Here is a 25,423-nt window from a genome sequence, read left to right as displayed (position 1 = left end):
AATACCTCCACTTCACTTCCACAAACACTTCCTCAAGATAATTCCTATCAGAAGCATAGTGTATTTGACTATACAAACTGATATTTGAAGAGAACGACCATTACTTCATCAAGTGGTCAACCTGTTTAACAAAATCCCCCTTCGAGCTGAGCAACTGCACATCTTCTGCCGTTATCAGTAATGAGTCCGTGAATGCCACAGATGGCGATTTTTGGTGTCGGTGTTGGAGTAGCATTGCTTGATGCTATAAAATTCCCGAAGACAGAGCTGCCGTAGCCACAAATGTTGCTTCCAAGAAGCTATATTGCACTGCATGAGATGTTTCCATGATCCTTGGCCCATGCATGCCTCGTTTACCTTCTTCCTCAGTATTTTTTTTTTTAATCTGATCTTTTTTGTTGCCTGCTCGATGTGGCATTGCTCTCACGTTCAATTGGGAAAAACAAGTCCCAGACCTGATCCGGGTATTTTCACCCTCGTCAAAGGCAGTGTTATTGCTTTAATGGATGATGGTTTTTTACTGTTTTATAGAGAAGTCCTGCATGAATACATCTTAACGGGCCCGGCATTTGTCCCACTTCAGAAGACAGAGCTGGAAATAAGCTGGATTCAAGTCTGGCCAGCCCTTTAGCTGTCCTGATCGAAAATTTACAAAACTTTCTGTGATCGAACTCGCCTGAGCTCGAATCCAAACAGGCAGCTTGTCCTCTGCTATCTTTGGGCATCTTTGTAGTCATAATGGGAGTTCATGCTTCAATGCTCGTCCTGGAATTTGGTAAGATGCCAAAGCTTTTCAAGTTTTATTTAGTCCTAGACCATGTCTTGTTTCAGTTTTCATTAAACGTTGTACATAGTCTTGCTTTGCCAACAGCTATTAGCTGAGCTGCTTGGCACCAAACTCTCTATGATATATATATATTCTTTCTCTATTTTATTTTTAATATATTTATACCTGATATTTCTCGCATTTTGTTTTGTGCAGAGATCAAAGACTTTGCCTGTGCACAGAGCAAAGATGAAATATTATACACTGCTAAGAGGAGAAAAGCATGCAATCAAGTTGCCTTCATGCTACATTTAATATTTGTGTGTTGATCTTATCTTTAAAAAAATAAAAAAATAAAAAAAGTTATTTATGTGTTGCAGATAATCATCTCCATGTAGATCCATCGAAGCCATTTTAGAATCCTCCAGCTTGGATGAATCTAAATGACTGGATTTAATGGCATCTAGCTCTACAGGAAGTTCCTGTTAAGATATTTTCTAAATTAAACCTTCAGATCCAGCTTGCTTGGTAATAAAAGGCATTGCATCTTTTAGGATTAATGAAGACATTTTTGTAATCATTCACATAAGGACGGTAGGTTAGGTGCAATAAGGTGACAGTACCACATTGCTACCTTCCCCGATCAAGATCAAAACATTTCGTGCCAGCTTGATTTGCATGAGTTCCAATAGCTAGATGCTGATACAGGTTGTAATTTATGATCCGACATATCGACCCGACCTACGAACGACTTATTTTAAGCAGATTTGGGTATGACATAAATAGGTTTGAATCATAAAGTGGGTCAACCCATCTAGACATGTTTATTAAATGGGTTGGATTCAGATTTAGATATTTGACCTATTTAACCTATTTTACCTATTTAATAATTGACCTATTTAAAACCCGTTTAACCTATTTAAAACATACTTGGCCTATTTATGATCTATTTAACCCGACTTGTTAAATCTGTTTAAACCCATTTAATCTGTTAAAAACCTATTTAACCCATCTAACCTGACTTGATATGTTTAATAAACATGTCAAATTCAAATCTAAAATTTTGACTTAATGAATAAATAGGTCGGGTTCATGTTGATAAATTTTTATCCCAACTTGCATCCAATACGATCCATATCTGACCCAACCTGACCCGATTGTTGCCCCTAGATGCTGATTTGTTGCAACAAATTAAGAGTTTAACAAAGCCAACGAAATAGGATAGCTAACGTAAATCTTATCCCTAAAAATGGATACAAATGAGCATGTTGAAGAGAAGAAAAATGCTCCGAAAAAAACAAAAAGGGAAGGAAAATGCGACACAAATAATGAAGATCATAGAAGCAACAAATAGTATGAGTTATATTTGCTTGAATAAGTTTTTTTAAGTTATACTAGAAGTGCTGCCATCTTTTCCCCTTAAACTAGTCTTTAGTATGATAAGGAGAAGGTTGGGATGTTCCATATAAACCGGATTTACAACCTTTTAGGAGATCTTCTAGGGAGAAGAACATAGCAAAAATATGTATTGTGGATTATGGTGCACAGGCACAAACAGACCACCATCTGCCACCCCTCTTGCCATCGAAGCTGCCTATTTGTGGATAGTAAATAGCGAGTGGTAGCATTTTCTAACCAAATAGAAACCTCCATAGTGAAATTATTTACTAAATTTCGGGAATAGAAACTAGAGTTCAGCAATTACCTGCCCTGAAGGCGACCAAAAACTAAATCTTTCTACTATATTGTTGGTCATTAATTTTGCCTCTGGCTTGCTTAGGGTTGGAATTTGACCGAACTAGGCCAGGCCACCCGCTATCAAAGATCGCTCCGAAATTTTTTTTTATTTTTAACACTTCGTGCTAGGCTTAGGCTCAAAATTTTTTCCAAAAATTCTGGCATGAGCCTGACTCATTCTTGGGCCTGAGCCCTGCATGAAACCTAATCAAGCCGACCCAAATTAGCATGTTTAGGCTCAAAGACTAGGTTGACCTGATTGACCCTAGTTAGAGCCAACATGAAGATATTCCCAAATGGGCAAACCCTAATTGCAATTCCTAATCAGATAATACATGTTGGCAACTTCAAGTTAGGGCAAGGCCAGCAGCACCATATGGAGAGAGAGATGCATCATACCTAACTAGCTGACTAGTACTGTCGTACATGAGTTTGCTTGGATGTGCGAACAGCAATTAGGAATCGAAGGTTTAAAGCCCTCGCCTCTCGTCCTTAGCCCTCATGCAAAGGTCACACCACCTCAGTTCACCAAACCGAAAGGCAATGACCAGTTTAGGGCTCAGGCTCCATTTTACTTTTCTATTTATAGAATTTCATATACAACTATTTAGGGTGAGGGATGGGAATGTATCTTGGACCTGGAAGTCTTGGCCACTTTTCAGTAGTTGAAAGATTGGAGAGAAGGAACTTAGAGGCTTGAGCAATAAAAAGATGATGCGGAAGAGGCTGATCCAATCAACAATGCTTTGTGGCTTCCTCTAAAATAAAAAAGTCCAAATTTTTATTCTCAAAAAGGACAACTTTTGGAATGTCCGTGGGAAAATGAGCAAAAACTTTGATGATGCGCGTTTTATTTGCGGGTGGTTCTATATACACCCCCCCTATTGCTAAGGACACCCCCCAAAAACCAAAAAAAAAATACCCAAACTAACCTTTAGTGTAATTACCATATTGCCCTTGAAATTTTCTCATACACCCCCCCTTCCTCCTCCTCCGTTACGTTTTGAAAAGAAAAAAAAAAACACCCCTCAAACCCCCCTTAAACCCCTCGATCCATTTACATCGTTTAGGCGATCTTTGAAGGAGATTTAAGCCCCATTCGAAGCATGGACAAGCAACTAGTGATTTGGGACGAAGAATCGGCCGCAAAGGTACGTGTTCCACCTTGTTTCGAAATTTTTTTTTTTTCACGGTTCGTGCTCCGTTCGGCACTGGATCGCCGAACAAAAGGCTTCTGTTCGGCTGAACAGTGCCGAACAGAAGCCTTCTGTTCGGCAACCCTCAACCGAACAGATCTGTTCGGCTGCACAGTGCCGAACAGATCTGTTCGGCTGCACAGTGCCGAACAGAAGGCTTCTGTCCGGCACTATTCAGCCGAACAGAAGCCTTTTGTTTGGCGATCCAGTGCCGAACGGAGCACGAATCGTGAAAAAAAAAAATTTCGGGAGAAGCCGGCGAGGTGGTCGGAGATCGAGAGAATGCCGGCGACGAGAGGGAGAAGGGGGAACGGGGGGGTTTTGGGCGTTGGCGAGGTGTTTTGGAGGGGAAGAGCGGGGTGGGGGGGGGGGGGTTTGGGGGGTGTAGAGAGCAATTTAGGTGAGGGGGTGGGGAGGGTGGGGGGTAATTTAGGAATTTTCAATTTTTTAGGGGTGTCCTTAGCAAATGGGGGGGTGTAGAGAGTATTTAATTTTTTTTTAATTTTTGGGGGGTGTCCTGAGCAATAGGGGGGGTGTATATAGAACCACCCTTTATTTGCAGCTTGAAGTTAAAAGTCGAGAGTTGTGGTGTTACTAGAAGATAGTCTTGGTTTCAAATATATATTTTCTAATTTACATTACTTAAAATAGATAATTTATTATTAATATATAATATTATATATATATATATATATATATATATATATCTAATATTATATTTTTAAAATAATTTTCTAATTTTCTAATCCAGTCTCATCGATTGACCCAATGGTTGGATCATGCAGTTTTAAACTACAAAACGAGCCAATTTCAAATCCTTTGAATGAAGAAACCAGCAGAATATCTTAACTTGAAGCACCAAGGTCGTTCCCTGCAAAGGGCCGAGTAGAACTATAATTATACTCAATCCGACTGCATGCTCAATCCGTTCGATATCCATTTATCCAAGATCAACTCTCTTTTCACATCATGAGAATATAAGACTGACACACACATGAGAAATAATGTCCGCCAATCTGAGCAGCTCGCTTTTGTGAGCCTCATTTATCAAGCGCTCATCTCGGTGCTCTGCTACAGAAACAAGCAGCTGTGATCGGCGGCGTACACCATGTGGCCGTGCACGCCATGCAAGATATAATTTGTCCACGCATATAGTTCAAGATTATAATATATTAGGCACATAGCCAATAACATGTTCTATTAGATAAAATCCAAAAACACTAATAACAAGGTATATTTTCTCGTAGTCCAGCCACTGGGTTGGCCAAGATTATAATACTGGAAGAGAGTGAAATAGTGTAGGTATAAATGGGATCACTTCATCTCCAGCTGGCCTAACAACCAGAAAAAGGAAAAAACATTCTTTATTGATGAACAAGGCATTTTTATAGGTTTTCCCCTGACTTGCAAATCATGATAGCTTGATTAATCTCGTCATGATTACAGTTATTGTTTTCTTGAAACCATGAATCTATAATTCTTGGGAGAGAAGAATACGAAGTTAAAAACTGAAAATAGAGCACCTGAAACTGGAACATTCTTTATTAAATAAACAAGATGACTTCTCCCTGTCTAAATGATGATCATGATTATTAATACAGAGAGAACCATTCTGATTTAGTTCATCCCTTGTTGAGGCATTTATGTCCAGCTTTAGAAGTCCACCGACCTGATTACAAGATCTGCGTTCGTTTTTGTTTTCATTATGAGTTCTGCATTTGGATGGTCATTGTACTCCACCTGATCCAGAAAGAAGCACAGCATAAAAAAGATATGGTCAGTCAGAATAGATGTACAACATTTGACCTGATTCCGATCATAGACAGGAAACCGACATTAGGGCTTGAGCCAGAAAAAGGAAATAATAAGTCATTTTGACAAAAAATTTAAAGGCACAAATTTCTAAATGTTAAAAGTTATAAAACAGAAGAGATTAAAGTGAACTATAATGGAAATATCTCAATAAAATGGATAGCTTGAGAGCATTCACTTCTGCAGATCCTCAACTGCACTACCAGCAAGGCAAGATAGCATAGCTATATGTAGTGGCAGTGGGGAAAACAAAATGGCTGAATGAAGATTCTTTCCAAAGCATAGCCCTTTAAATATAGCCATTATTTTACTGTTTAAGAAGTTCGACGAAGGACTAGAAAAGAAAATACTCTTACCCGCCACTTCGCAACATGTGGCTCCTTGCCTGGCACAGTGATCAGAAGAATAAGACATTTATGGTCTTCAATATGAAACATAGCCTTGACAAATTGTTCAGAGTACCGACCTGTGTATATATGCCTTTTCAGAACTCGTTGCATGGCAGTATCAATGTCAACGTCAAGGAACCTAGAAAGGAAAAATGATCGCAGAAGTTAACCAAAAAATTTTGAACACAGTTTGGAATAACCAGATCCAGAATGAACACGAGCATCGGAAATTAATTAAATTGCAAATTAGTAGCCCACCGTCTGGGTAGTATATACAGTTTGTTCCTGCAACCATTCCACCACTGTTTTATCTAGAGACAGTTTGAACTGATTAATGCTCTGCCTTTTTGTCACTTGCCAGACACACTCTGTTTCTGTTTCTCGAAGACACTGTCTTGAGATTAAATAGTGGCAATGGGTGCGTGTTGAAAAAAAAATCTACTTAATAATGGGCACGTGTCAAAAAGGGAATCTACTTAAAAACTATGAAAAAAGAGGTTTCATGATAGCCTGTATCTAATCTTTAACACTCTTACAGGTTCAATTAAACAAAGCATAATGTGCATTAATCCATGCCAAATGCTCATAAAATGAGCTTACCACTTCTCATCAAACATAGAACAGACCTCCTTCCAAGCCCCTTCTTTCAGTAACAAGTAATTTCCCTCCACAATCACTATTTTGTGCCTGTCAAAAAATAAGAACGTACTGAGCATTTAAATCTGTAAAGAAGCATTTAGTTATATCGCTCTGGCCAGAGCAACCATGGTGTCGATCCTACCAAAAATATTATTTTACCCCATCATGTACTGTACTGTAAGCATAGCATTGTATAGTTTCTTTTTCTTTTCTTTCCTTCCCCATGCAGCATTTTTATGAATGCATTGGATGCATGCATAATTTTTTATTAGTTATGAGTAATTAAACAGGAAAAGATCTAAAGAAAAGTTCTATAAAACAAAGTAGAAAATAATTGAACTATCGAGTCCAGCAGAAAGTACAAATTTTATTTTAAAAATGTGCTGTAATATAAGTGAATGGTTTTGAAAAGATTAAAATATTTATTATAAGCAAATGTGCAAAATATGCAGTAAGAAGAAGGGGAAGTAACTAAAGCACAGCCCATTTTTCATATGCTTCTTTAACATTTTTTCCCTTATTCTGATGAGTGACAACGACATCAATATACCTACAAACAAATTATTAAAGAATATAGAAGTAAGGATCTACATCTAGTAGCAAGGAGCATATGTAAAATGATTCTTTTCTCTTACCTAATGGAACTAAAAAGCTAACTGTTCATCTTAGGATACGTACATCTGCTACATCTATAGGTACATAGGCCCAAGAAAAGGTGTGAGGCCTGCTAGTATGATCACAGTCATGTACAAATATATGAGCTGGTGAGTTGATTTTACATGTCGATGTCCTTTACTCTCAAACTCTAACTTATGCTTTGGTTTTGTAATTGCAATTAAAATCCAAAAGCTAGAATTTTTATTTTATATACTATAATGCTGACATATGACCAACAGTTATCAAGTATCTTTCAATCCTTCTGTGTTTACTCTCTGAAAATAAATGCCAATCCATCAGGTTATTTTAACCTCACCCCCTAGTCTTATGGATAATTTTTATGTGAGATGCTTGTCAGAACCTAATCGCTGCAAAAGGTAGAGTTGGACAATACGTAGCCTTGGACCTCAGTTCATTCATGGCTCGCAAACATTTTAAGTCCTAAACGTAGAATAGTTTAGTAACTTTACTCTGAACTAGGAACTTATATTCCAAAAACCATATATCCTTTGGCATTTTGTCCAGTTGTAGTGAACCCACCACGTTAAAACAAGTGCTATGCAAGGGTATAGGAATCAATGCCGGTACCCATGCCATCCACCTACTGCATGGCATATGCCAAAGAAAAAAAATAAAAAAAAAACACTTTCTAAACCCTTTTTTAACTAGACATAATAAAAAAGGATTTACTAGATGTGCCAACCCATGCTAGGTGCAGGTACTAGACTTGAACAGTAAATGCTGGCCAACACTTGGAACCATGGTATTTATGAATGTCATCTGTTGGAGGGCCCTGGGGTACAAGCAGTTGCAAGGGATTTCTCTGTAATCTTTTTTACTTCTGGTGGAGGCTGAATAACCGGAGTCATTGGTTCCTTATTTTTCTCAGGGTTTTCCTTTAATTTTTTTAGAATCTGGATGTCTCTTTCCATATTCTTTGGTATTTCATTTAATTTTTTCTCTAGCTGCAATAATTCTGTTCCTATGCAATGTAAGTATGCATTTGTATAATTTTGTGCTCTAATAAGAGTATTTAATTCTCTTATTGTAACATGTGAATGTTCCATCTTACTTAAGTTGGAATAAGCCATTGCTTCAGTTGATTGAAGTTTTAACATTTGTTGCGGAGGAAAAGGTGAATTTATTATTTCATCCTGTATAGTTGTCCATGTTTTCTGGAGAACCGCGATTTCTTGGTTTTTCTCATTTGCATAAAATTTTAAAAACCAAGGGGTAAAATATTCTATCTTTTGATAGTATCCTAATTCCTCATAATATTTATTTTTGTAATATACTAATTCTAATGGAGAAAATTTTCCCAAATACCATACTCTAAATAGTTTATTCCTTTCTGACTGAAACTCTTCATTGAGTTTTCTTCTTATATAACTCCCTTGGGTGTAATCCATTAAATATGAAAACTCATTTCTGATCGAGTAGGAGATTCCTTACTCTTATAGATTCCATAAGGAATACTATTCTTACTTATATTTATTTCTTCTACTACATTTGTTTCATCAATTTTTGTTTTAGAAGTTGAAGGTCTTGTATACCCATCAAAACTTCTACTTGACATTGATCTTCCTATCTCAGGAATTTTTACTACTTTTCTCTTGGAGTTATCAAACATGATCTCTACCGATCCATCTGTCATTTGTATGATTTGGTCTATATTTTCATTTATTACTGGTTGAGTTGGAATTACTTCTTCCAATGACCAGGATTCTGGAATACAAAAGAGCAGTATCTTCTGCGAGATTCTTGTAATAATCAGATATGTAGTTCAAACTTCCTAAAAATCTTTGAAGTTGTTTAACATCAATTATTTCATCTGAAAATTTAGATGCAAATTCAATGCTTCTTTCAATAGGAATTATCTTCCCTTGAGAAATATAGTGTCCTAAGAACCTTATCTTGGTTTGAAATAAGCTCATTTTCTTTTCGGATATAACTAATCCATTTTTATGGGCTACCATCTTAAAATGTTTAAGATGTTTGATGTGATCTTCAAATGTTTGAGAAAATATTAAGACATCATCTATATACACAATTATGTATGATATGTCATGGAAAATTTCATGCATAATTCTCTGAAATTCAGAGGGTGCATTTTTTAATCCAAAGGGCATTACGTTCCATTCATAATGACCAAATGGTACTGTAAAAGCAGTTTTGTATCTATCTGATTCTTTGATCTGAATTTGCCAATAGCCTGATTTTAGGTCAAATTTTGAAAAGATAGTTGCCTTATTTAATCTATCTAACAAATCTTTTTTATTTGGTAAGGGATACCTTATCCATTTTAGTACTTTATTCAAAGGTTTGTAATTAATTACTAACCTCGGATTTCCTCTTTCCTTTTCTGCATTTTTATTGACATAAAAAGCAGTACAACTCCAAGGAGAAGAAGATTTTCTTATTAGCCTTCTATTGAGAAGTGTTTCTATCTCTTTTTTGCATAGTTTGAGATATTCTTGATTCATTTGTGTTGGCCTAGCCTTAGTGGGAATATCTTGTTCCTTAAAGGATTCTTCATAAGGTAGACTGACCTGATGACTTTTTCTATTCCAAAAAGCATTAGGTAATTCATCGCAAATTTCATTTTTGAATTGCTTTTCTATCATTTTGATCCTATTTTGATTATAAGGATCTTTCAATTTTTCTTCTATATTATAAAGGTCCACTTCCTCCTTTAGAAAGTTTAATTGATTTTCCTTTTTCATAAGGATGTCCTTGATTTCATTTATCATTTTAGTGTGCGGGTCTGTTATAAATGGAAATATTAGCTTCTTTCCTTGGTTTTCTGCATAGATTCCAGTGTTATCTATTTTAGTGATTGGCATGATATCATTAAGGAAAGGAGTTCCTAGAATGATATCTTGTGTTAAGTTTTTTATTAAAATAAAAGATGTTTCAATACAAACATCTTGATTGCAAATGTGTGCTTTTGGTATTTTATATTTAATTGATAACTTATTTCCTCCAGCTGCAGTTAGTGTCTGTACTGTTTTTTGGAAATAAGTTGTTGGGATAAGTCCTTCTTGGATGCAGTTCATATCTGCACCACTATCTATTAATGCCTTAGCATTTTCTAATACAAAATCCTTATTGATTACTAAGTTTATCTTTATATACCATTTTTGGTATGTTATTTGATTCAATATGTTTAAGTATTCAGGAAGATCATTTGGTTCCTGAGTTTCTGGAAAAGATATCTGAGTCTCTTTTTTTGCATTTTCTAGGCTAGATATTCTAACATTGAATTCCTTATTTTCATGTTTTAACATAGATATTTCTATTTTTAATTGGTTTATCTCATATTTCAAGTCTTGTAAGGAAGCAGGTTTTTCTTTTATTCTAGAATGATTAAATCTATTCATTACTTCCTGAAATTGATATCCTTTATTGGGTAATATCAACTTTGATGATTCCCTGTTATTTGGGTTCTTCTCTATTAAAAATTCTAGTAGCTGTCTTTTGACATTATGATCAGTAACCTGATCTATGATCTTTAATATTTCCTCCTGACCATTTGTCAGTACATTTAATGATTTCATTCCCACCAAAGATTTCCAATAATCTTTGTTATATTGAACTATATTACATTGACATTCTTTTCCTGATCTTATTTGTTCTTCTGCTGATGAAGATATAACTTCATTGATCTCATCTTCCGATGAACTTGAATAGTTACTATCTTCTTCTGAAGATGAATTTATCATAAGTTTCATTAACTGATTTTTCAGATTTTCATCTACTTCTAAGGAATCAATTTTCCTTCTCATTGAACATCGATTAGCATAATGTCCAAATCTACCACACCTATAACATTGAGGATAGACTGCACAGCAGCAAAGCAGATCATAGAGAAAGATATAAAAAACTTGGTATCCAAGCAAATTTTTGCTGGATGGCAGGCACAATTGTCTGTTTTTGATTTTAATATTGAATATATTAAATCAAAAGAGAATTCTCTTCCAGATTTCTTAACACGTGAATTTTTACAGGGATGATTCCTCTCAGAGGAACATATGCTCGGGGAAGAAATTCTTCTCGAGGAATCAGGGGACGCAGTGCCAATGCACTTCCCATGAATACAGCTAATTTCCTGTTTCATAGACAGCCAGAAAGGGTACCACAAATGGTGGACCTAGCAACCTACTTGGGGCAACAAAAACAAAAGCAGGTTGAACAGCAAAATGCTGCAAGAGAAAATCTCTCTTCTTCATCATCATCAAAGCCAACAATGAAAGAGGTGCTTCAAGAAAGTACTATTGACACCTCATTCTTGCAAAATAATTGCGAGACCATTATAATGTACCTGGGTCCAAGTGACATTGAGCAAATGGAAGACCCATGGTGCATTCGTCAAAAATATTTTGACGAGCAAGGATATCCTTCAATGAACGACAAGGACAGACAGATAATGGAGAAATTATTGCTCCTTACTGAATCTGTGGAAATTAATCATAATTTCCAAAATAATAATATAACTAATTATATCAATTATAGTAAATGTACTATTTGTAGGATCATGCAGCCACAAGAATGGGGACTGGATCCCAACAGGCCAATCATGATAACCAAATATGGTTATGAAATCATGGCAACATACTGGGACTACGTCGAGGCTTTCACTAACCTATTTTTCTATGAAAATCCCAAGAGAAAACACTCTTGGTTTCTGCAGGTACATCCTGATGTTCTGACCAAACCCGTTCCGGGTTGGTTCAACAAATGGTGGACATTCTTCGGCCCTGACATAAGAATATTACCTAAAGAATTACTCAGTCTTTTTGAAGAATGGGTGGATACACATCCAGTCATTAATAAAATGACCGATGATCAGATTTGTACTGCTACCTGTCCTATGATGTATTTCATAGAGAACAAGATTCCATGGATCTGGAAATGGACCTTATCTACCGGATTTGACTCCAACAATATTCCAGTTTTAAAGAGAAATGCTCTCTACAAATGATGGGTAGGAATGCCCAACGACAAATTAGATGGTATAATAACTACCATCAAAGAGAATATTCAGGTCTATAAGGAGAAAAAAATATTTGGATCTCCTCAACAATCCAGTACCAATGATGATAACTTATTTATGTCCATGAAACATACATTAAGCAGGAGATATCCTAATATATCTGAAGAAGAGGTAAAGGCAAAATGCCTGGAAAGAATCAAGAGGGAATTTTTTGAGGCATTTGATGATAAATCCATGAAATCTGCCTCGTCCCAACAATCTTCATCAAATACTCCTGAGAATACAAATAATCCTTATGAATGTTTAGCAGGAGAAGCCCAAGATCCAAATGAAGATCTAGAAGTTCAGAATACCCCTACTCCAATGGAGGAAGTATGGCAAACAATTCTTACCAGAAGACCTGGACAAAAGGGAGCAGTAAAATCTGTCCCACAAACAGAGAAAGGAAAGACAGTGGTCACGACAAGCTCTGGATAGTACACCCGTGAAGAAATCACTTCACCGACACCTTTTGTGCATAGTGAACAAATGATGGGTTCACCGACAGCTTGATTCTGTCTTGTCACTTTTACTAGTGGTTTTGTAAATCTGTGTGCACCCCTAGTTTTGTAAATCTGTGTGCACCCCTGATTTTGTAAATCTGTGTGCACCCCTAGTTTTGTAAATCCGTGTGCACCCATGGTTTTGTAAGAATGGTTTCTGAGTTATTTCCTCTATAAAAGCCATCCTTGGGGTATGTCCAAGGCAGGCGAAAAAATATGGAATGAAGCACTTTTTCCTTAGATCTTCTGTGTTTTCATCCTCCTTCTCCCCGATTTACAACTGAGTTTATTTGGAAGTTCTCCCCGATTTGGTATCAGAGCCAAGTTTGACACATTCTCAGTTCATTAGCCCTCCCCGATTTGGTATCAGAGCCCCGAACCCAAGAGGGAGGCTACTGGTAGTACCTCGGGTCGGTAATCTGTAGGCAACTATCTATAGTAAGGGTAATAGGCCGAGACATAAGCGCCGGGGAAAAGTCTCGGTAAGCCAACCTTACTTAGGTAGGGAACTGAGCATAGCCAGAATGGCTGGCTAAGCTGTTGGTGGAAGGAGCATATGGAGGTATAATATTCAGACCCTAGAACTCTTTATCATATGCTTTTCCATAATTATTAGACTTTAGTTATTTTACATGTCTTATAATCTAGTCTCATGCTGGGTTAATATCATAGTTGAGTGATGGTCCGTAGGAAGGCCATTTGTACCCGTTGATGCCGGGATGGCGAGTTAGGGTGTTTAGGCCGCATCCGTGAGGGACTTATAGACCAAAACTCAGATATGGTATGAAACTTAGCAAGATTGATAAGATTTAGAAGACAAAGTCCTGTGATAGGATAAATAATGCAAAGTCTAATGATTATAGAAGAAAGCATAAGATAAAGAGATCTAAGATCAATAATATTATATATCCATATCTCCTATCTGCCATTCTGCTAAAATTATTTATCTTACTATAGATAGTTGCCTACAGATTACCGACCCGAGGTACTACCAGTAGCCTCCCTCTTGGGTTCGGGGCTAATGAACTGAGAATGTGCCAAACTTGGCTCTGATACCAAATCGGGGAGGAGGATGAAAACACAGAAGATCTAAGGAAAAAGTGCTTCATTCCATATTTTTTCGCCTCCCTTGGACATACCCCAAGGATGGCTTTTATAGAGGAAATAACTCAGAAACCATTCTTACAAAACCATGGGTGCACACGGATTTACAAAACTAGGGGTGCACACAGATTTACAAAACCAGGGGTGCACACAGATTTACAAAACTAGGGGTGCACACAGATTTACAAAACCACTAGTAAAAGTGACAAGACAGAATCAAGCTGTCGGTGAACCCATCATTTGTTCACTATGCACAAAAGGTGTCGGTGAAGTGATTTCTTCACGGGTGTACTATCCAGAGCTTGTCGTGACCACTGTCTTTCCTTTCTCTGTTTGTGGGACAGATTTTACTGCTCCCTTTTGTCCAGGTCTTCTGGTAAGAATTGTTTGCCATACTTCCTCCATTGGAGTAGGGGTATTCTGAACTTCTAGATCTTCATTTGGATCTTGGGCTTCTCCTGCTAAACATTCATAAGGATTATTTGTATTCTCAGGAGTATTTGATGAAGATTGTTGGGACGAGGCAGATTTCATGGATTTATCATCAAATGCCTCAAAAAATTCCCTCTTGATTCTTTCCAGGCATTTTGCCTTTACCTCTTCTTCAGATATATTAGGATATCTCCTGCTTAATGTATGTTTCATGGACATAAATAAGTTATCATCATTGGTACTGGATTGTTGAGGAGATCCAAATATTTTTTTCTCCTTATAGACCTGAATATTCTCTTTGATGGTAGTTATTATACCATCTAATTTGTCGTTGGGCATTCCTACCCACCATTTGTAGAGAGCATTTCTCTTTAAAACTGGAATATTGTTGGAGTCAAATCCGGTAGATAAGGTCCATTTCCAGATCCATGGAATCTTGTTCTCTATGAAATACATCATAGGACAGGTAGCAGTACAAATCTGATCATTGGTCATTTTATTAATGACTGGATGTGTATCCACCCATTCTTCAAAAAGACTGAGTAATTCTTTAGGTAATATTCTTATGTCAGGGCCGAAGAATGTCCACCATTTGTTGAACCAACCCGGAACGGGTTTGGCCAGAACATCAGGATGTACCTGCAGAAACCAAGAGTGTTTTCTCTTGGGATTTTCATAGAAAAATAGGTTAGTGAAAGCCTCGACGTAGTCCCAGTATGTTGCCATGATTTCATAACCATATTTGGTTATCATGATTGGCCTGTTGGGATCCAGTCCCCATTCTTGTGGCTGCATGATCCTGCAAATAGTACATTTACTATAATTGATATAATTAGTTATATTATTATTATGGAAATTATGATTAATTTCCACAGATTCAGTAAGGAGCAATAATTTCTCCATTATCTGTCTGTCCTTGTCGTTCATTGAAGGATATCCTTGCTCGTCAAAATATTTTTGACGAATGCACCATGGGTCTTCCATTTGCTCAATGTCACTTGGACCCAGGTACATTATAATGGTCTCGCAATTATTTTGCAAGAATGAGGTGTCAATAGTACTTTCTTGAAGCACCTCTTTCATTGTTGGCTTTGATGATGATGAAGAAGAGAGATTTTCTCTTGCAGCATTTTGCTGTTCAACCTGCTTTTGTTTTTGTTGCCCCAAGTAGGTTGCTAGGTCCACCATTTGTGGTACCCTTTCTGGCTGTCTATGAAACAGGAAATTAGCTGTATTCATGGAAAGTGCATTGGCACTGCGTCCCCTGATTCCTCGAGAAGAATTTCTTCCCCGAGCATATGTTCCTCTGAGAGGAATCATCCCTGTAAAAATTCACGTGTTAAGAAATCTGGAAGAGAATTCTCTTTTGATTTAATATATTCAATATTAAAATCAAAAACAGACAATTGTGCCTGCCATCCAGCAAAAATTTGCTTGGATACCAAATTTTTTATATCTTTCTCTATGATCTGCTTTGCTGCTGTGCAGTCTATCCTCAATGTTATAGGTGTGGTAGATTTGGACATTATGCTAATCGATGTTCAATGAGAAGGAAAATTGATTCCTTAGAAGTAGATGAAAATCTGAAAAATCAGTTAATGAAACTTATGATAAATTCATCTTCAGAAGAAGATAGTAACTATTCAAGTTCATCGGAAGATGAGATCAATGAAGTTATATCTTCATCAGCAGAAGAACAAATAAGATCAGGAAAAGAATGTCAATGTAATATAGTTCAATATAACAAAGATTATTGGAAATCTTTGGTGGGAATGAAATCATTAAATGTACTGACAAATAGTCAGGAGGAAATATTAAAGATCATAGATCAGGTTACTGATCATAATGTCAAAAGACAGCTACTAGAATTTTTAATAGAGAAGAACCCAAATAACAGGGAATCATCAAAGTTGATATTACCCAATAAAGGATATCAATTTCAGGAAGTAATGAATAGATTTAATCATTCTAGAATAAAAGAAATACCTGCTTCCTTACAAGACTTGAAATATGAGATAAACCAATTAAAAATAGAAATATCTATGTTAAAACATGAAAATAAGGAATTCAATGTTAGAATATCTAGCCTAGAAAATGCAAAAAAAGAGACTCAGATATCTTTTCCAGAAACTCAGGAACCAAATGATCTTCCTGAATACTTAAACATATTGAATCAAATAACATACCAAAAATGGTATATAAAGATAAACTTAGTAATCAATAAGGATTTTGTATTAGAAAATGCTAAGGCATTAATAGATAGTGGTGCAGATATGAACTGCATCCAAGAAGGACTTATCCCAACAACTTATTTCCAAAAAACAGTACAGACACTAACTGCAGCTGGAGGAAATAAGTTATCAATTAAATATAAAATACCAAAAGCACACATTTGCAATCAAGATGTTTGTATTGAAACATCTTTTATTTTAATAAAAAACTTAACACAAGATATCATTCTAGGAACTCCTTTCCTTAATGATATCATGCCAATCACTAAAATAGATAACACTGGAATCTATGCAGAAAACCAAGGAAAGAAGCTAATATTTCCATTTATAACAGACCCGCACACTAAAATGATAAATGAAATCAAGGACATCCTTATGAAAAAGGAAAATCAATTAAACTTTCTAAAGGAGGAAGTGGACCTTTATAATATAGAAGAAAAATTGAAAGATCCTTATAATCAAAATAGGATCAAAATGATAGAAAAGCAATTCAAAAATGAAATTTGCGATGAATTACCTAATGCTTTTTGGAATAGAAAAAGTCATCAGGTCAGTCTACCTTATGAAGAATCCTTTAAGGAACAAGATATTCCCACTAAGGCTAGGCCAACACAAATGAATCAAGAATATCTCAAACTATGCAAAAAAGAGATAGAAACACTTCTCAATAGAAGGCTAATAAGAAAATCTTCTTCTCCTTGGAGTTGTACTGCTTTTTATGTCAATAAAAATGCAGAAAAGGAAAGAGGAAATCCGAGGTTAGTAATTAATTACAAACCTTTGAATAAAGTACTAAAATGGATAAGGTATCCCTTACCAAATAAAAAAGATTTGTTAGATAGATTAAATAAGGCAACTATCTTTTCAAAATTTGACCTAAAATCAGGCTATTGGCAAATTCAGATCAAAGAATCAGATAGATACAAAACTGCTTTTACAGTACCATTTGGTCATTATGAATGGAACGTAATGCCCTTTGGATTAAAAAATGCACCCTCTGAATTTCAGAGAATTATGCATGAAATTTTCCATGACATATCATACATAATTGTGTATATAGATGATGTCTTAATATTTTCTCAAACATTTGAAGATCACATCAAACATCTTAAACATTTTAAGATGGTAGCCCATAAAAATGGATTAGTTATATCCGAAAAGAAAATGAGCTTATTTCAAACCAAGATAAGGTTCTTAGGACACTATATTTCTCAAGGGAAGATAATTCCTATTGAAAGAAGCATTGAATTTGCATCTAAATTTCCAGATGAAATAATTGATGTTAAACAACTTCAAAGATTTTTAGGAAGTTTGAACTACATATCTGATTATTACAAGAATCTCGCAGAAGATACTGCTCTTTTGTATAAAAGGCTTAACAAAAGACCGGTTCCTTGGAGTGATTTGCATACCGAACAAGTAAGAAAAATCAAGTCAAAGGTAAAAAGTTTACCTTGCTTAGCACTAGCTAATCCTAATTGGTTTAAAATTGTCGAAACTGATGCATCTGATATCGGATATGGAGGAATCTTAAAGCAATTAGATCCTAATAATGGCAAAGAAATCCTTGTCAGGTTTGTCTCTGGAAAATGGAATCCTACTCAAAGTAAGTATTCTACTATTAAGAAAGAGATGCTTTCCATAGTTAAATGTATTTTAAAATTTCAGAGCGATCTGCTAAATCAACAATTTTTGTTGAGGATAGACTGCACAGCAGCAAAGCAGATCATAGAGAAAGATATAAAAAATTTGGTATCCAAGCAAATTTTTGCTGGATGGCAGGCACAATTGTCTGTTTTTGATTTTAATATTGAATATATTAAATCAAAAGAGAATTCTCTTCCAGATTTCTTAACACGTGAATTTTTACAGGGATGATTCCTCTCAGAGGAACATATGCTCGGGGAAGAAATTCTTCTCGAGGAATCAGGGGACGCAGTGCCAATGCACTTCCCATGAATACAGCTAATTTCCTGTTTCATAGACAGCCAGAAAGGGTACCACAAATGGTGGACCTGGCAACCTACTTGGGGCAACAAAAACAAAAGCAGGTTGAACAGCAAAATGCTGCAAGAGAAAATCTCTCTTCTTCATCATCATCAAAGCCAACAATGAAAGAGGTGCTTCAAGAAAGTACTATTGACACCTCATTCTTGCAAAATAATTGCGAGACCATTATAATGTACCTGGGTCCAAGTGACATTGAGCAAATGGAAGATCCATGGTGCATTCGTCAAAAATATTTTGACGAGCAAGGATATCCTTCAATGAACGACAAGGACAGACAGATAATGGAGAAATTATTGCTCCTTACTGAATCTGTGGAAATTAATCATAATTTCCATAATAATAATATAACTAATTATATCAATTATAGTAAATGTACTATTTGCAGGATCATGCAGCCACAAGAATGGGGACTGGATCCCAACAGGCCAATCATGATAACCAAATATGGTTATGAAATCATGGCAACATACTGGGACTACGTCGAGGCTTTCACTAACCTATTTTTCTATGAAAATGCCAAGAAAAAACACTCTTGGTTTCTGCAGGTACATCCTGATGTTCTGACCAAACCCGTTCCGGGTTGGTTCAACAAATGGTGGACATTCTTCGGCCCTGACATAAGAATATTACCTAAAGAATTACTCAGTCTTTTTGAAGAATGGGTGGATACACATCCAGTCATTAATAAAATGACCGATGATCAGATTTGTACTGCTACCTGTCCTATGATGTATTTCATAGAGAACAAGATTCCATGGATCTGGAAATGGACCTTATCTACCGGATTTGACTCCAACAATATTCCAGTTTTAAAGAGAAATGCTCTCTACAAATGGTGGGTAGGAATGCCCAACGACAAATTAGATGGTATAATAACTACCATCAAAGAGAATATTCAGGTCTATAAGGAGAAAAAAATATTTGGATCTCCTCAACAATCCAGTACCAATGATGATAACTTATTTATGTCCATGAAACATACATTAAGCAGGAGATATCCTAATATATCTGAAGAAGAGGTAAAGGCAAAATGCCTGGAAAGAATCAAGAGGGAATTTTTTGAGGCATTTGATGATAAATCCATGAAATCTGCCTCGTCCCAACAATCTTCATCAAATACTCCTGAGAATACAAATAATCCTTATGAATGTTTAGCAGGAGAAGCCCAAGATCCAAATGAAGATCTAGAAGTTCAGAATACCCCTACTCCAATGGAGGAAGTATGGCAAACAATTCTTACCAGAAGACCTGGACAAAAGGGAGCAGTAAAATCTGTCCCACAAACAGAGAAAGGAAAGACAGTGGTCACGACAAGCTCTGGATAGTACACCCGTGAAGAAATCACTTCACCGACACCTTTTGTGCATAGTGAACAAATGATGGGTTCACCGACAGCTTGATTCTGTCTTGTCACTTTTACTAGTGGTTTTGTAAATCTGTGTGCACCCCTAGTTTTGTAAATCTGTGTGCACCCCTGGTTTTGTAAATCTGTGTGCACCCCTAGTTTTGTAAATCCGTGTGCACCCATGGTTTTGTAAGAATGGTTTCTGAGTTATTTCCTCTATAAAAGCCATCCTTGGGGTATGTCCAAGGCAGGCGAAAAAATATGGAATGAAGCACTTTTTCCTTAGATCTTCTGTGTTTTCATCCTCCTTCTCCCCGATTTACAACTGAGTTTATTTGGAAGTTCTCCCCGATTTGGTATCAGAGCCAAGTTTGGCACATTCTCAGTTCATTAGCCCTCCCCGATTTGGTATCAGAGCCCCGAACCCAAGAGGGAGGCTACTGGTAGTACCTCGGGTCGGTAATCTGTAGGCAACTATCTATAGTAAGGGTAATAGGCCGAGACATAAGCGCCGGGGAAAAGTCTCGGTAAGCCAACCTTACTTAGGTAGGGAACTGAGCATAGCCAGAATGGCTGGCTAAGCTGTTGGTGGAAGGAGCATATGGAGGTATAATATTCAGACCCTAGAACTCTTTATCATATGCTTTTCCATAATTATTAGACTTTAGTTATTTTACATGTCTTATAATCTAGTCTCATGCTGGGTTAATATCATAGTTGAGTGATGGTCCGTAGGAAGGCCATTTGTACCCGTTGATGCCGGGATGGCGAGTTAGGGTGTTTAGGCCGCATCCGTGAGGGACTTATAGACCAAAACTCAGATATGGTATGAAACTTAGCAAGATTGATAAGATTTAGAAGACAAAGTCCTGTGATAGGATAAATAATTCAAAGTCTAATGATTATAGAAGAAAGCATAAGATAAAGAGATCTAAGATCAATAATATTATATATCCATATCTCCTATCTGCCATTCTGCTAAAATTATTTATCTTACTATAGATAGTTGCCTACAGATTACCGACCCGAGGTACTACCAGTAGCCTCCCTCTTGGGTTCGGGGCTAATGAACTGAGAATGTGCCAAACTTGGCTCTGATACCAAATCGGGGAGGAGGATGAAAACACAGAAGATCTAAGGAAAAAGTGCTTCATTCCATATTTTTTCGCCTCCCTTGGACATACCCCAAGGATGGCTTTTATAGAGGAAATAACTCAGAAACCATTCTTACAAAACCATGGGTGCACACGGATTTACAAAACTAGGGGTGCACACAGATTTACAAAACCAGGGGTGCACACAGATTTACAAAAATAGGGGTGCACACAGATTTACAAAACCACTAGTAAAAGTGACAAGACAGAATCAAGCTGTCGGTGAACCCATCATTTGTTCACTATGCACAAAAGGTGTCGGTGAAGTGATTTCTTCACGGGTGTACTATCCAGAGCTTGTCGTGACCACTGTCTTTCCTTTCTCTGTTTGTGGGACAGATTTTACTGCTCCCTTTTGTCCAGGTCTTCTGGTAAGAATTGTTTGCCATACTTCCTCCATTGGAGTAGGGGTATTCTGAACTTCTAGATCTTCATTTGGATCTTGGGCTTCTCCTGCTAAACATTCATAAGGATTATTTGTATTCTCAGGAGTATTTGATGAAGATTGTTGGGACGAGGCAGATTTCATGGATTTATCATCAAATGCCTCAAAAAATTCCCTCTTGATTCTTTCCAGGCATTTTGCCTTTACCTCTTCTTCAGATATATTAGGATATCTCCTGCTTAATGTATGTTTCATGGACATAAATAAGTTATCATCATTGGTACTGGATTGTTGAGGAGATCCAAATATTTTTTTCTCCTTATAGACCTGAATATTCTCTTTGATGGTAGTTATTATACCATCTAATTTGTCGTTGGGCATTCCTACCCACCATTTGTAGAGAGCATTTCTCTTTAAAACTGGAATATTGTTGGAGTCAAATCCGGTAGATAAGGTCCATTTCCAGATCCATGGAATCTTGTTCTCTATGAAATACATCATAGGACAGGTAGCAGTACAAATCTGATCATTGGTCATTTTATTAATGACTGGATGTGTATCCACCCATTCTTCAAAAAGACTGAGTAATTCTTTAGGTAATATTCTTATGTCAGGGCCGAAGAATGTCCACCATTTGTTGAACCAACCCGGAACGGGTTTGGCCAGAACATCAGGATGTACCTGCAGAAACCAAGAGTGTTTTCTCTTGGCATTTTCATAGAAAAATAGGTTAGTGAAAGCCTCGACGTAGTCCCAGTATGTTGCCATGATTTCATAACCATATTTGGTTATCATGATTGGCCTGTTGGGATCCAGTCCCCATTCTTGTGGCTGCATGATCCTGCAAATAGTACATTTACTATAATTGATATAATTAGTTATATTATTATTATGGAAATTATGATTAATTTCCACAGATTCAGTAAGGAGCAATAATTTCTCCATTATCTGTCTGTCCTTGTCGTTCATTGAAGGATATCCTTGCTCGTCAAAATATTTTTGACGAATGCACCATGGGTCTTCCATTTGCTCAATGTCACTTGGACCCAGGTACATTATAATGGTCTCGCAATTATTTTGCAAGAATGAGGTGTCAATAGTACTTTCTTGAAGCACCTCTTTCATTGTTGGCTTTGATGATGATGAAGAAGAGAGATTTTCTCTTGCAGCATTTTGCTGTTCAACCTGCTTTTGTTTTTGTTGCCCCAAGTAGGTTGCTAGGTCCACCATTTGTGGTACCCTTTCTGGCTGTCTATGAAACAGGAAATTAGCTGTATTCATGGGAAGTGCATTGGCACTGCGTCCCCTGATTCCTCGAGAAGAATTTCTTCCCCGAGCATATGTTCCTCTGAGAGGAATCATCCCTGTAAAAATTCACGTGTTAAGAAATCTGGAAGAAAATTCTCTTTTGATTTAATATATTCAATATTAAAATCAAAAACAGACAATTGTGCCTGCCATCCAGCAAAAATTTGCTTGGATACCAAATTTTTTATATCTTTCTCTATGATCTGCTTTGCTGCTGTGCAGTCTATCCTCAATGTTATAGGTGTGGTAGATTTGGACATTATTGTAATAACCCCAAAATTTTTTTTTATATAAAAAGGGATAGAATAGTCCTTTAAAATTGATATAAGGGGTAAAATTGGAAGGAATCAAAAGTTAATGGCATAACTGTAGATCCGTTGAAGTGGCAAGGGCAAAATGGGAATTTTTAAAGTTTGATTTGACTTAAATGGGGGTTTGTCTGGCGGTGGGTTGGCTGAGAAGAGGGAATTGAGACAGAGAGGGAGAGGAGTTCTCAGGCGACAGAGAGGAAAAAAAAAAAAAAAAGAAGAAGAGGGAAGGAAAAGAAGAAAGAAGAAGAGGAAGGGGATTCAAGGAGGAAAGGGATCCCGGTTGCACTTCCAGCTGAAGGGAAAAACGTAGATCTCCTTCCCCTCTACGCAAGGACCTCGATTTCCAAAAAAAAAGGGTAAATATCCATCCCTATCTAGTCTTTTGATAACATTAGGCTATACAAAGGGTGAATATAGTCTAGAGGGGTCGGATAAGGGTTGTAGAGGCGGTTAAAAGAGGAAGAATCGGATTTTGACAAATTTTTCCGGCACTACGGAAAAACTGTGTCGAAGTCTCAACTTCGGCGAATTATTTAGGGGGTCAAACGACCTCCGATAGCAATGCATGTTACCTCTTTGGAATCCCCTATGAGTGTAGAATGTGAGGTAAAAATTTCATCAAATTTGGAGTTTGGAAAGTGGATCAAACCTAGGATGAAGTAACCGGCTGTCGGTCCGGGTTACTGTTCATCCGAGTGGGAAAATAGGGGATTTCATGCCATAATAGGGTATTAAGCCTAGATTAAGCTAAGGGGACCTTGTACTCATGCAAGGGAGTCCCTAATACACATAAATGGTGAGTTAATTAATTAAAAAGAAAAAGAAGAAAGAAAAGAAAAGATTTAGGGAACAGGGGAGTTGAATCAATTAAAGTTCCCTATATTATAATTGGCACGTAGATTATAGCCCTTGATACAAAACTAAATATATTGTAAATGCATGTATCAGTTGGGCAAGAAGCTAGGGAACAAGAGGAAGAAGTTCCCCACTGCCAGCTGTAGATTTTTGGAGGCGTATCAGGGCTGTGCCAGATTGACAGGTGAGTGGGAGTCATGTACTTTGCACCATGAGCATCCTTAATTCATTTTCATGAATGTCGCCAAGTGTGAATTGATTCCACTTGAGCATATTGATTGATATTGTAGTAGATTCCTCTATAATCTTGATTCTCCATGCTTGATTATTCTGTACATGCATTTGAGGGAACATTGAGAGAAATTACGAGGGGTTGATGAGTAATCAAATTGATTCCGAATTGTGAAATGATTTCTTTTGTAAATTGATTTCATTTCCTCTATTTTAAAGACTTGTGAGTCGTAGCTTGATTATACTCCTTTATGAGTAATGAAATTGGATCTGAATTGTGAAATGACTTCTTTTGTAAATTGATTTCATTTTCTCTATTTCAAAGACTTGTAGAGCCCTTCTCATGGTATATTGAGTTGCATTGTACTCCCGTGATTCCTCACTCCCAACCCTGATGTTAGTTATAATTGGGTCGTGGCCGAGTGAGTGGTAGTCTTGATTATGCTCCTTTTTAGTAGAGTATTGGGAGGGTGCATTATGGCATTTATGCATGGCTTGACAGTATCTGCAGGACACCTATAGTCGATGGGGTTGAACATCGGCCTTTGTGCACAGTAGCCTTCTGGGTGGGCGGAGCCCAGTCCCTTCCTAGGGGGGGACACGGCCCTAGGCGTAGGATCGGCCGGTCCTACGACTTATATTCTGCTTGCCGCCGGGCATAGTAAGACCCCGCGAGGTGCAGTATGGCTTTCCGCGGATGTAGAATTCCCGCGAGGTGCCGTTTAGTATGTAGATGTGAGATGGATTTCTGTTCTGGATACTGGCCGGCATTTATATGATCAGTGTGGTGTCTTATCCTGCATATGCATGTGACAGTAGGGAGTTGTTGCTGGTTCGCCTGGGGCGTAAAACCCACCTCCCGATAGCTGTCTAGCATTTATGTTATCGGTATGGTGTCTTATCCTGCATATGCATGTGACAGTAGGGAGTTGTTGCTGGTTCGCCTGGGGCGTAAAACCCACCTCCCGATAGCTGTCTAGCATTTATGTTATCGGTATGGTGTCTTATCCTGCATATGCATGTGACAGTAGGGAGTTGTTGCTGGTTCGCCTGGGGCGTAAAACCCACCTCCCGACAACTGTCTAGCATTTATGTTATCGGTATGGTGTCTTATCCTGCATATGCATGTGACAGTAGGGAGTTTTGCTGGTTCGCCTGGGGCGTAAAACCCACCTCCCGACAGCTGTCTAGTGATGATTTATATATTGGTGTGGTGTCATATTCGATGTATGCATATGACAGTAGAGAGTTGTTGCTGGTTCGCCTGGGGCGTAAAACCCACCTCCCGATAGCTGTCTTGTTGATGATTCAGCCTATTGACACCTG

At 37.3% G+C, this 25,423-nt stretch overlaps 1 protein-coding gene across 6 annotated transcripts in view; it reads right to left on the bottom strand.

The window, feature by feature from the left end:
* Positions 1-5,047: 5,047 nt before the first annotated feature.
* The window catches only part of LOC103705979 (P-loop containing nucleoside triphosphate hydrolases superfamily protein), a 38,514-nt gene continuing 18,138 nt past the window's right edge, over positions 5,048-25,423 (bottom strand). For 2 of the 6 annotated variants that reach the window (XM_088720480.2, XM_088720473.2), the window contains 4 exons: positions 6,501-6,587; positions 5,978-6,039; positions 5,868-5,896; positions 5,048-5,439 (listed from right to left, as the gene is read on the bottom strand). In XM_088720480.2, coding sequence (XP_088576606.1) covers positions 5,353-5,439; positions 5,868-5,896; positions 5,978-6,039; positions 6,501-6,587 — 265 coding nt within the window. In that variant the 3' untranslated portion in view covers positions 5,048-5,352. Of the gene's footprint in view, positions 5,440-5,867; positions 5,897-5,977; positions 6,040-6,158; positions 6,295-6,500; positions 6,588-25,423 lie in introns of all 6 variants that reach the window. The other 4 variants (XR_003385461.4, XR_015977375.2, XR_003385460.4 and 1 more) reach the window with 4 other exon arrangements.

Source organism: Phoenix dactylifera, chromosome 1 (assembly GCF_051530095.1).
Source record: "Phoenix dactylifera cultivar Ajwa chromosome 1, Ajwa_hap1_PhDact_Kaust_v1.1, whole genome shotgun sequence".
NCBI lineage: Eukaryota > Viridiplantae > Streptophyta > Magnoliopsida > Arecales > Arecaceae > Phoenix > Phoenix dactylifera.
Note: the sequence above shows the minus strand (reverse complement) of the source record. Positions and strands in the feature narration are given on the sequence as shown.